This window comes from Diceros bicornis, chromosome 22, assembly GCF_020826845.1.
Source record: "Diceros bicornis minor isolate mBicDic1 chromosome 22, mDicBic1.mat.cur, whole genome shotgun sequence".
In the NCBI taxonomy this organism is placed as follows: Eukaryota; Metazoa; Chordata; class Mammalia; order Perissodactyla; family Rhinocerotidae; genus Diceros; species Diceros bicornis.
In genome coordinates, this window is record NC_080761.1 from 29856191 (window position 1) to 29869010 (window position 12820).

General features: G+C 33.5%; 1 protein-coding gene across 4 annotated transcripts in view; it reads right to left on the minus strand.

Moving 5' to 3' along the window:
• The window catches only part of KIAA2026 (KIAA2026 ortholog), an 87676-nt gene that overhangs the window by 12674 nt on the left and 62182 nt on the right, over positions 1–12820 (minus strand). For 2 of the 4 annotated variants that reach the window (XM_058565767.1, XM_058565765.1), the window contains 2 exons: positions 4586–4716; positions 4287–4356 (listed from right to left, as the gene is read on the minus strand). The exons of the other annotated variants lie outside the window; for them this stretch is intronic. In XM_058565767.1, the coding sequence (XP_058421750.1) occupies positions 4287–4356; positions 4586–4716 (201 nt within the window). The remainder of the gene's footprint in view (positions 1–4286; positions 4357–4585; positions 4717–12820) is intronic. 4 annotated transcript variants of the gene reach the window in all.

Consider the following 12820-nt stretch of genomic DNA (forward strand, 5'->3'; position numbering starts at 1 on the left):
AAGTTTTTGTAATTTTCCCAAAGAGTGGGGAAAAAAAGAGAGAAAAGGATTGTTATCATATCCAAAAGAAGTCTTCTTAACAAACGTCCTTAGGAAATTTTACAATTACTTTATTTAAAAATGTTTCCAGCACAGAAAAGCAAACAAGCAGTCATTATTTTCAATACTATAACGCTACACTAAGAGTTAATAATTACTGACACCCCCTCCATTTGCTAAGTACTATCCTAAGTATTTCATATATATGTATTACATATGAATACATATATATATACATATATATAATATATACACATATAGAAAGAGAGAGCAATAGGGAGAGAGAGAAGGAGGGGGAGGGAGCGAGGAGTCAAGTGAGCACGAGAGCACACACTCTAGCAGTAATGAAAACTCTTCTGAAGTGTCTGCATTTTTAGTCTCACCTAACAAATGATGAAACTAACACTCAGAGAGATTAAATAACTTGTTTAAGGTCTTATGACTTGAACCTAGACCTGCCTGATGCTGAAGTACAAGTTCTTAGAACTACATCATTACCTCTTAAAAACTGTATCACATAAATTCAATCTGACATAGGTTATAAAAACCTCTAGTAAAGATAAACTTCGACAGTACCCATAAAATTATTTGAATAACTTAAGAACAATAAGTTTACAGAAATTATATCTCTAGGTAGCCAACTCCCTTCTCCACAATGTTAGTGTACACCTATCAAAAACATCATCATCATCATTTGCTGTTATATAATCATATTGTATTTTTTTTTTTTTGGTAATAGCTTTGAGATATAATTCACATACCATACAGTCCATTCATTTTATTTCTTTCTAACAAAAGACACATAACTATATACGTTATGATCACATTTAATACGCACAAAATTAGACTTCATCCCATAGCAACTGTTAAGTGAGTCAATTTGCACATATGTAGAATATTAAGGTAGAAAAAGTACCACTCCCTAGAACAAACATCCTAAGTCTGTGCACAAATTTTCCAATTTTATATATATATAGAACCTTCAACATTTCAGTTATGGAAATTTTAGTCACATATAAACCTAAGTGATTAATAGTATAGTTCCTACTCTCCCAAAATTTTGTGCTTTAAACCAACAAAGTGTTTTTGCACGTAAAAATGAAGAACTACATTTCTACCTCTGAAGTTTTTATATCTCGGAAAGGGAATTGTTTATTCGAAGAGTAGGAAGATGTGAGATTATAGGTGCATGTGCACATAAAGAATACGGAATCTAGGCTCACTGACTAATTCTTGTATCTTCTTAGTGGCATGACAAATCATAGAATTGTGATAAAAATTTCAAGAAAAGTAATTTTTATTTCATATAATATACTAACCCAGACAGACCTTCCCTCTTTTCAAATGCTTTCTGAAAGGACCCAACTTAACGAGTTATACCTTAAAAGTTTATTTTTCTCAAAGAAATGTTATGAGATAATATAAAGTGCTTATTTTAACCCATGAAAACAAAACTACTAAACAATAAAAAATAAAGATGAACAAGAAATAACTTTCATATAGGGAAAACTAAGCGATGAAGATGAAAAGGCAGATGATAGCCAGGCTAAATCCTTTGTGGAATGAAGTAGGATTTTCTTTCAACAAAAAACAGAAAATAGGTATATGGAGATTTTTCCTGTGAAGGCACGTCAACAACATTATTTTTCTACTTCTCAGCTACTATTTGGCTCAGAAATGAAATAGTAAGAGTAAAAGTAAACTTTTCCTAAGCTACAAGGAGCACAAAGGGGAAAGGTATGAAGAACGAAGGTGGGGAGAATATCCTCTTTGTGCTATAACTAATTGGAAAAGTGTTAAAAGACTAGGGAGCTACGCTGAATTTCTTATAACTGAGAGTTATATAGGGAAGAATGGCAGGTGCAGAGTTAACCTGGGCAGTATGGTTGCTGTCTGGATTAGTGTGGTGGTGACGAGGTAAGGAATGCAGAGGACTAGCAGTATTATGGAACCTTAGGACTAGGTAGATGAGGCACAGGAAAGAGAGACTGTGTAGCTGAATGTTGTTATTTCAAGACATTTGTCAGCTGTGTTTGTGTCTCTACTAAATTACGACATTAAATTTTGCAGAAAAGAGTTTAAAAAAGATTAGGAAGATTTTACCTTTTGATTTTATTTTGGTTACTAAGTTTTAATTATTCCAATGCCCAGAAAATATACTACTGAACTAACTAACTGTATACAGGGAAGGGGTCATAAATATTAATCAGAGAATAGATTTCTAACTTTCACATATAATTTTGTCTTACCCACTAATCTGTGTGGAAATGTCTATGACCTTCTAACTTTATACATGTTTTTTGGCCTTCTTTCCTTTCTTTATATTGCATATTCTCAACTTGGGGTAATGATGGTATGGTATTTCACTTATATTTGAAAATGCATATTTAATAATTTTGTATTTGGAAAACAAAAAGTGTATTATTTTCATAATACAAATTATAGAACGACTGATAAAATATTTTGACTAGAAGATACACATGAAGAATACAATGACCTTGACAAAGGGCATCCCTATAACCCTGCCAGAGGTATGTGTACCTATAGTTTTTATGTTGATCAAAAGGGAGCATGGGTTTAAAAAAGTTCAGAATCACTGCTCTGGGACTGGTATTTGTGGTAAGGTGCTTTAACCGCTTGACAGTAAAAAGAGAAACTCACACTGCTCATTTATCATCTTCTTTGGTCAATATAGCAAATGGAATTAAAATAACACGTCCCTTTCTACCTAGTGTTGGTCTCAGAGTGTCAACAGTATACACCCGAACTAATGTAAAGAGAAGAAGAGTTATGAATTTTTAAAAGAAGTTAGAGGTAGTAAAAATCTGCCTTAACTTGGGTCTAATTTTTATAAAAATCTATTTAAAAAATCAAACAAATATTTCCTAAACTTTAAATCAAGTCATTAAGTAAAAGTTAGCAACTAGCTAAAGTAACACAGGGAAGTACTTGTAGAGAGAAGTAGACTTTAGACTAGAATTCTAGGTCTCCTGAATGCTAAAATCCACTCTCTTTCCACTACACAACGCTGTCTCTCTTGGCCTACACAGAGACAATTCCTAAAGAAGAAAGAGACTGTATTGTGTAAGTATTTACACGTAGGTATCCCTGTAACGCAAAAATTAAAATTTCTAAAATTTATTTTGTTTAATTTGTTTAATTACAATAATACTTAAAATTATAGTGATCTAAAGTTTAAAAGTGAATTAAAAAACAAGGAAAATAGCAAGTTCCCCTATCTTCAACACATAAGAGAGAATATGGATGTAATAAAAATCAGAAAGGCTCTTACAATCTTTATCTGCACTGATCAACACAAAATCAAAGATAAAGATGATAGGTGAGGGGACAGCCTGGTGGCATAGTGGTTAAGTTAGCGTGCTCTGCTACGGTGGCCTGGGGTTTGCAGGTTCAGATCCCGGGCGTGGACCTATGCACTGCTCATCAAGCCAAGCTGTGGTGGCATCCCACATACAAAATAGAGGAGGATGGGCATGGATGCTAGCTTAGGGCCAGTCTTCCTCAGCAGAAAGAGGAAAGATTGGCAACAGACCTTAGCTCAGGGCCAATCTTCCTCACCAAAAAAAAAAAAAAAGATGATAGGTGGAAGGATTAGTAAAAGGTCATTTGCGGAAAAGTGCTATAACTGTTTCTCTAATAAGAAATATATTTGGGGCTGGCCCAGTGGCGTAGTGGTTAAGTTCATGGGCTCTGCTTTGGTGGTGTGGGGTTTGCAGGTTCGGATTCTGGGTACGGACCTGCGCACCACTCATCAAGCCATGCTGTGGTGGCATCCCACATGCAAAATAGAGGAAGATGGGTACAGAAGTTAGCTCAAGGCTAATCGTCCTTGGCCAAAAAAGGAAGATTGGCAATGGGTGTTAGCTCAGGGCCAATCTTCCTCAAAAAAAAAAAAAAAAAAGAAATAATTTGATAAACTTTATATATATAAATTTAGTCCTGACTTTTCTTTATAAACAGGTAAGTGAATATGGGGATAAATGAATTGTTTTCAATATTAGAATTCTCACTATTTCCAGGGATAAAAAATATTTTCTAAAATAATCCCAATGTGTTATGTGAACTTAATAATTCACACATTTACTGAAGGTCCCTTTAAAAAAAAAGGAGCATAATATTTCTCTTTCATGAAATTACTAATAAAGTTTAACACGAAATAAAATATGAATTTCAAGCATCCACCATGGAACCAAAAGCATACAATATGGTCTAAATTTGAAGCTTACCTCAATACTTTCTCGTCCAATGTCCACAGCAGCTGTCGATTGCCAGCTCCCTTTCCATGAGATGCCCCAACTGTCAAACAGTAGAGTTTTTATAACCTCATAGGGATTACTACAAAAAGGAGCTGGTCTGTGGTCACAAGACAAGTCCTTTATTATATTATGCAGTTTTATAAGTTTTTGACCGTGATATCTAAGGAACCATATGGGAAAAGAAACTAAAAAAACTTACAAAACTACACAATATTGTAAAATGAAAAGCTGAGTTTACGTTTGTGAAATGACTGGGGACAGAAACTTACCTTACAACTAAAGAACAACTCCATTCTGCTGTAGTAATCTGGGATGGGTATGACAGCACCAGCATAATGCTGGCTGGGGTGTTGCAAGGAGAAGGAGTTGGCAATCTACTGATGCTGGGGACATTGGACACCTAAAAGGAAGAAAAAGAGGAAAACAAATAAATTCAAGGTTTATTAAATGTCTCATCATCGTGGATATATTTTTCACATTTTAATAAATTTAGATATTTTCACCTAAGTTTAACATTTAAAGTAACTTGTGTACACAAACCATCCTGTTACTTAGATTTTCTTGTAAAATTATATCTAAACAAAATAGGTATCAACAGTTATATGATGAAAAAATTAAAATCACATATAAATATACAAAGAATCCTTTTTTTTTAAATTGAGAGGGTATTGGGGCGGCCCGGTGGCGCAAGCGGTTAAGTGTGCGTGCTCCGTTGCGGCGGCCCAGGATTCGCCAGTTTGGATCCCAGGGGCGCACCGACGCACCACTTGGCAAGCCATGCTGTGGCGGCGTCCCATATAAAGTGGAGGAAGATGGGCATGGATGTTAGCCCACGGCCAGTCTTCCTCAGCAAAAAGAGGAGGATTGGCAGATGTCAGCTCAGGGCCGATCTTACTCACAAAAAAAAAAAAATTGAGAGGGTATTACCGTGGAGATGATAAAAACATTTTTATTAAAAAGAACAATACAAAAACATGATGCATATATAAAAGTTTCAATGTTATTTTTCTATACACTTTTACTTATAAATATGTTGTTAGAGTACAGAAACATGGATCATATGACAAAATATTTCTTGTTACAGGCTTGGTTCTTGTCACAGACATAAATCCCATGGTGGAAAAGGGATTAAATAACAATATATCATGCTTCTCAAATAAAATGCAAATAACTTTTAGAAAAGCCAAATGGATCCATACACAAAGATATCTCATTTAAAATCACTAGCAATATCCTAAGGTAGGTGCAAATAATTTAAACTCACATGTATAAAAACACAGCATAAATTAAATTAACTGTAATTAAGTATTTTATTACACTAATTATTTGACATTCTCCTTAGTCTAAGTTATATTAAATAAAGAGGTAATGAGCATTTACTTTTTTTCCCTTATTGCTTAAAGAAACTACCACCATATTCATATATTCATGCATATTCACAGTTTTGGGGGTAAAAACATTGAGTTCATCTTGTTGGTATACAGTACTTTGAAAAAGTGCTAGTATGACGGTATAGTCAAATGTTTGCATATTAATATGGAAAAAGTTAAAAAGTATTTTAACATTGCCAGAGATTCTAATATGAACTATCATATGCTAGTATTTTCTCTTGAGGTACTCTCACCCATTTTCACTTAAGACTAATTTAATAGAAAAGGAAAGCATTTGTACTTTATTTTAAAGGCAAGCCACATTGAACAGCATATATAACATAAACATTTATATTTCTAAATTAGCATTTAACTGGAAGCATGAAGATAAACAAATACATCAATGATAATAGTGCAAGTTTTGGTGTCACCTGGCTTTGCAGAGAGGAAATACTGGATGACAAATCACATTTCTAGCGAGGTAGTTACTATTACTGGGGAACAAAATCTAACAATATATGTAACTGATGGTATGTAACCATTTTTATTTACAAGGAAGAAAGAATCCTGGACTGGAAACTATCAACTGGCTGAGTATCTGAATTTGATTCTTTTCAGTAAATTGGTAGCAAAGCAGTTGATAAAATTTTATCAAATCTATACCTGATATCAGAAAGGTGGGTTCTCAAGCAATTCACTGCACAATTTGAATCACTAAATAATGCTACATTTGGTATCAACAGAGCATAAAAAGTTCCATTAAGTGAAATTAAGACTGGGAATATCTTAAAGGCAGGGACACTATCCTACTTATTTTTACTTTCTCAGGCTCTATCACAACACCTAGTACAGAGCAGACCTCCAATAAACACTCAAACTACATAAAATTTCTTAGCTAACTGAGGTTTTCTCCTTGGATGCAAAAGATTTTAAAAAATTATAGAAATGTTCCTAGATATATGTCTTTCAGATATTCTGAACACACAATGAATATAATTTAACTCTTGATGATTGGTGTCATTATGAACAAGTTATTGTGTTATATTTTGATACAGTGACTCACAGGCACTGTTCAGGTTTCCAGGGCTATAACCTATAGTCCTATATTAAATGGTTATTGGCTATTAATACTTTTGGACTCCTAAGACCTGCTTTTGTAGGCTTTTTTCAATTGTCTATCAGTGTTTCATACTGTCAAATCTGCCTTAAACGCACTAATTAAAAGCACCTGCCACTACTTGTTAGCATCACATCTTCATTAAAAGAAATTGGTTCCATGTAAGGCCTTTTCTATTTTAAGGTACTAGAGCATCCACATGTGGACTTGGTGCCCTCTCTGTAGGCTCCTTTTTACTCTCTGCCAGATTCTGGGTTAATTTTCCTTCATATATAATGTATCATTTTTTTCTTTTTCTAGAGCCTGGTAAAATAGGAGGGAAGTTTTATTAGTGTTCAATCCTCTCAGTTTTTTAATGATAGTTTCCCCTAATTCACAAAAGGCATTGAACTATTCTATCTTTAAATTTTAGGGTCTTTCCAAAGATTTCAATATCTTCTGTAATATAAAAAACCAGAATGATGTGAAGCTCATTTTTTGGCCTTAAGCACTCCAAGGATTTAAATTTAATTTTCCAGAACTCTTGTCAGTGGAAGGTAGTAGGTAACTATTAAATATAAGATAATACAAATTGAACTGGGGCTTCAAAAAATATTTGACATTTAAAATGTTACTTATATTCGAAGAAGTACACGTGATATGTAATTCGAAAGGGTTTAAGGCAAATTATAAAAGCCACACTATAAAGCTCTAACTATAGAAGTATCTGTCACCTAGTTCAACTCTTCCTTGAAGCTCACTCCATGCTGGGAATATATAGCATTAATTCTCTGCCTGATGCAAAAATACTAAATGACGCTTTTCCCTTTCAACTGGAACTTTTTTTGGAAGACAAGAGGTTTTCAAATATAGTTTACATGAAAGTTTCCCTGAGGGGATTCAAAATATGCCAAGTTGCAGTATGTAGAAACAGTGAGCACTATTAACAAGGGTTAAAATCCAGTTCTTAGTCAAGCAGAGTAGTTATTAAACATCAAAAAATACCCGAAAGCAAGACTTACCATGGATAAATGAGGATAATGCATTCTCAGATAATTGAGTGATTACAGTCAATTGAAGCTTTGTCTTACCACTCATATATTGTTCTGGTTGACATTTCCTGTCATCTAGCTTTCTTTTCTCACTATTATTTTCAACGTGTCAGTTAACATTTGATTCTTCATAAAGTCTATATGTTATCTGGCCCTCTATTCTACTCCCAAGTAACATAAACATATAATTAAGGGAAGTGAGCAAGTGTCTAGAGTGTTTGGTGACTTCTGCATAAACACAGCTTGAAAATAAAAGATTAAATCTTTTACAGAAGGACAGGAGCTAGCCCAACCAACCCTGATTAAAATAAAAAATTTATCCCCAAGATTGGGGATAAAATCTTAAGCTCTATAAGTAAATTCCTTGAGGATAAAGACTTTGTTTCAACTCTGGATCCCTACTTTGTTCCTGGTACTATGCACAGCACACAGAAGACATTGAGGAAACATCTGCCCAATGAATAAGACTAGAATCTGTAACTAAGAGAGGTAAAGAAACTTATTTTATCTGTTGTGCAGGGTTTCCAAAAGGTCATTTTATATTTTTTAAAAGGTTTAAATATGACTATTTAAAGACAAAGTGACTCCCCCCCGACAGCTGAGATAGTTTTCAGTTTTGTTAACCATTAAATAGTTTACCCTAAGATCTAGAACAAGAAAACAATATACATAATCATGTAATTGTCAAGAATTTAAATAAAACTAATTTTAAGGACAATGTAGAGATTATTGCAACCACATCTATACCTAAAGCCATTAAATAAAGTTAATTAAGGCATATTCAGGACTCTGAATGTACCTAGAATTCCTTACACTGTAGTAAAATAGAATTTGTACTCTAAACAGCTGGCTATAAAACAATTTTGATTTGATGCCTCACAGGGAGCAACTGAGATATGGAATGGAGAGAAGAGGGAAAAATCCCATAATCCTTCATTATAATAGAGTAAAATTTCTTTGTTACAGGTATTAGAAAATAAGACGAATGTATAATAATTTCTTTGCCTTATATCAAGCTTTTACTATATGCAATTATGTTTTTGGGCCCATATAAATTCATATAATAAGTGAAGTTGTATACATAATTTGACTATATTTTTCCATTTACCTGTTTATCATTCCTTACTATATCTTCACTTTTTTTTTTTTTTGTGAGGAGATCAGCCCTGTGCTAACATCTGCCAATCCTCCTCTTTTTTCTGCTGAAGAAGAGTGGCCCTGGGCTAACATCTGTGCCCATCTTCCTCCACTTTATATGCGACGCCGCCACAGCATGGCTTGCCAAGCAGTGCGTCGGTGTGTGCGCGGGATCCGAACCGGCGAATCCCGGGCCGCCGCAGTGGAGCGCGCCCACTTAACTGCTTGCACCACCGGGCCAGCTCCTATATCTTCACTTTTTAAGAGTATATTCCATCATCTTTCTAAAAATGAATAAAGAAAATATATATACAACCATGTTATTTGTAACTTCTTCATTTCCTATACCAAAGAAGGTAAAAGGTAAATGGTGAACATACTTGAGAGGCCATAAATCATAATGGACTGAAGACAGCTGAGATGGATCTGAAGCTAAGGTCAAGAATCTTTTTTAACTAACTGATGGAATCATAAAGAGTAAAGGTTAATACTGACATTCACAAGTTGCATTAAATAGGAGCCTGAATTAGAAGTACATGATGTAATAAAATACTCTCAATTATGGGATCTGGTGTATGATTTCATTGATTTCTGCCTAATTTTCAAAATATCAACTTCTTTTTTCCTCATAAGTTGTTAAGAGCAGACAAAATGCGAGAATAGGGCCCTTAGCAAATATGGGCTTATGCCTGGGTTTTGCAATCCCTGCACAACTGACATTTGAGGCCAGATAATTCTTTATTCTGGGGGGCTGTCATGTGTATTGTACGATCATTATAATGTAGGATATTTTTAGCCTTAAGTGCCAGTGCCACCTCTTCAACTATCACAACCAAACATGTCTTGAGACACTGCTAAAAGTCTCCAGGGTGGGAGGTAGGGGGCAAAATCATCCCTAATTGATAACCACTGGCTTATATAGAACACTATGACCAAAAAATGGGGTGTCACCATCTCTGTTCTAAGCTTCTGATTTCTCTAATGTTTGGTCTAGTTAAAAAGTTCAGCCTTTGGTTAGGCAAGAGATGTATTATTATCGTATTATGAATTTAAATTATTTTAAGAACATAATATAGATTAATTTTATTTATTAGGTGAAATTCCTTTCCAATTCTCTTTAACATGACTTTTTGCATATTGTAATTATTATGCACATATTATTTTGCATATTTTTAAAATTTAACATTTCATAAGTATTTCCATGTAGTAACAATGATCTACAAACATTTTATTTTACTAGTTATATAATATATCATTGTATTAATATTACTGTTTGGTTAGTCATCTCCCTACTCTTGGACATATGGGCTTTTTCCAAATTTCCACTATTAGAGGTACTCTGCTGAACACACTATTGTGTAAATTACTTTTTTAGGGGGGCAAAATAAAAGTTAAATCCCAAATAGGATTATAGGATGGAGGAGCACAGGCAGTTTTACAGCTTTTCTTACATAGTGATTATGAAATTTAGAAATATTTGAAGTCTGTCTTAAATCCTGCTTAGTGTTGAGGTGCTTAAATTTCTAAAAGATGTATTAGAAAAGATATGGTCTTATATTTTAAATTTTAGTGTATGTATGTTGATAACACTATCATTATATAATCTAGACAAGGTTTCTTTTCTTATAAATAACACCTTATTTTTGTCAAATGTTCACTTTTTCTTATATCCAATCTCTACACAGATCTTTCCTTATTAAAGAAAAAAAGATTGAAACCTCTTTGAAGATCTAAACTATGATATAAAACATAAGGAAATTAAGCAGATATGAAAAAAAAAAGGGGCACAAAAAAACTCAGAAATATAACCGCTTCTGTTTAAGCCTTGCAAAATCTTCCAATTTTGATTATTTAGAAAGCCATAATGTCTAATACACTTCAAATATAATAGGATCAGGCAAATTTATCAATATCTTAGCTCCTTCTAGAAAACTCATGAATTTCCTAGATTAAAAAGGATATTTTCCAAATAATGAAGCAAAATACAAATTTTATCTCTTGACTAAAACCACAAAAATAAAAAACAATAAAACGTTACAATTTCTTCTGTAGCTCACTAAAGAATACTATCATCTAAATAATAATAAGAAAGACAAAATTAAAGGACTTTGTCATACTACAATATTTCTATTTATCTCAACCAGATGCCTCACTGTAAACAAATCTCAGGTAGATAATAATTAGGTCTAGCACTGTAGGATCTAAAGGATGTTAAGCTTTTATTGAATAAGCTCCTAAATAAAGTAATGGGATCAAGTGAACTAGAGCAAACTCAAGAAAATTAAAGCATTTCTCTCCTCACATTACTAGCCATAAATGGAATTAGTTGTCTTGCAAGAATGAGTAAACAACCTAGATTTTAAAAGACTGTAAATCTTCCAATACAATGAGTAGCTTAATGGCAAAAACCTTTAAAGGTTACTTTAATGGAATGTTGACCTAGGTGAGGAAACAGAATAATTTTTCCTTGTTGCTTTGGTAGGAAAACTATGTGGAAAGGCCCTGCAGGGAAGCAGCCACCTAAAGCAGCCAGGTGTTTATATGAATCCATTTTAAATTCTCTATCATATATATAATTTCTATCCTTAGTAATGCCATTTATGACAACCAAATGTTCATATGGAATATATCCTCTTTGGTATTGAAACCATTATTGTAGCTATGAAAATTGATGTTGAATAACAGAATTGGTTTTCACTCTAAATACTATTTTAGTCTTGACAGTGATATTCTCTTACGAAGATCAACATTAACACTTCATTTGTCTGGCAAAAGTAAAGGAAGCCCACAAGGCGTGGAATCAGTCAAAATGGCTATCACTATCACCAAGTTCATGCATTTCATGATTAAGAAACTCCCTTAGGTCCTTACCATGAGCCCAATTCTAATAAATATGGTTACTTGCTTTGTAATTCACAGTATATCAGCTAAGGCAAGTACATGGATACATACAGGAAATGACAGGTTGACAATGAAAAAAGTGACAGAACAAAAGCAAAAACACAAACAAAAACTTTCAAAATATATGGCATAAAGGCCTTTTGGTGAATATTTATAGAGTTACTGATGTCAAGAGATTTTCAGCGTATCATTACCATTATGGATATTCATAATGATCTTTGAGTCATCAAGAAACCGTTAAATTGTGCTCAACATAGTACAAGGAGGCAGGGAAGTTTTTCATTAAATGATTAAAATAAGAGTTTTAGTACTGAAGGTTTAGGTTTCAGTTATCTAGAAAATTCAGTTAAGTGGAACACCTTATTCCCAAATGATGCCAGACAAAGAAACTAGTATTTAATATTAAAATAAACATTCAATAAAGTTAATTCCTACAACTCGCATCTATCACACTCAGTATTAGCTTTTGTAAAAAATAAGGAATGATACTGAGATGCAAACTTTTACTATTTCCTTTATGTTGTATGGCCATTTCATTGGTTGAGATAAGCTGTTCACGAAAACAATCTTTTAGGCAGTTTATTTATTTTTTATTTTTTAATTTTTTTAAATTTTTTGTTTATTGCAGAAACATTGGTTTATGACATTGTAAAAATTTCAGGTGTACATCATTGTACTTCTATTTCTGCATAGATTACATCATGTTCACCACCAAAATACTAATTACAACCCATCACCACACACATGTACCAAATTATCCCTTTCACCCTCCTCCCTCCCCCCTTCCCCTCTGGTAACCACCAATCCAATCTCTGTCCCCATGTGTTTGTTTATTGTTGTTATTATCTACTACTTAATGAAGGAAATCATACGGTATTTGACCTTCTCCCTCTGACTTATTTCACTTTGCATTATACCCTCAATGTCCATCCATGTTGTCACAAATGG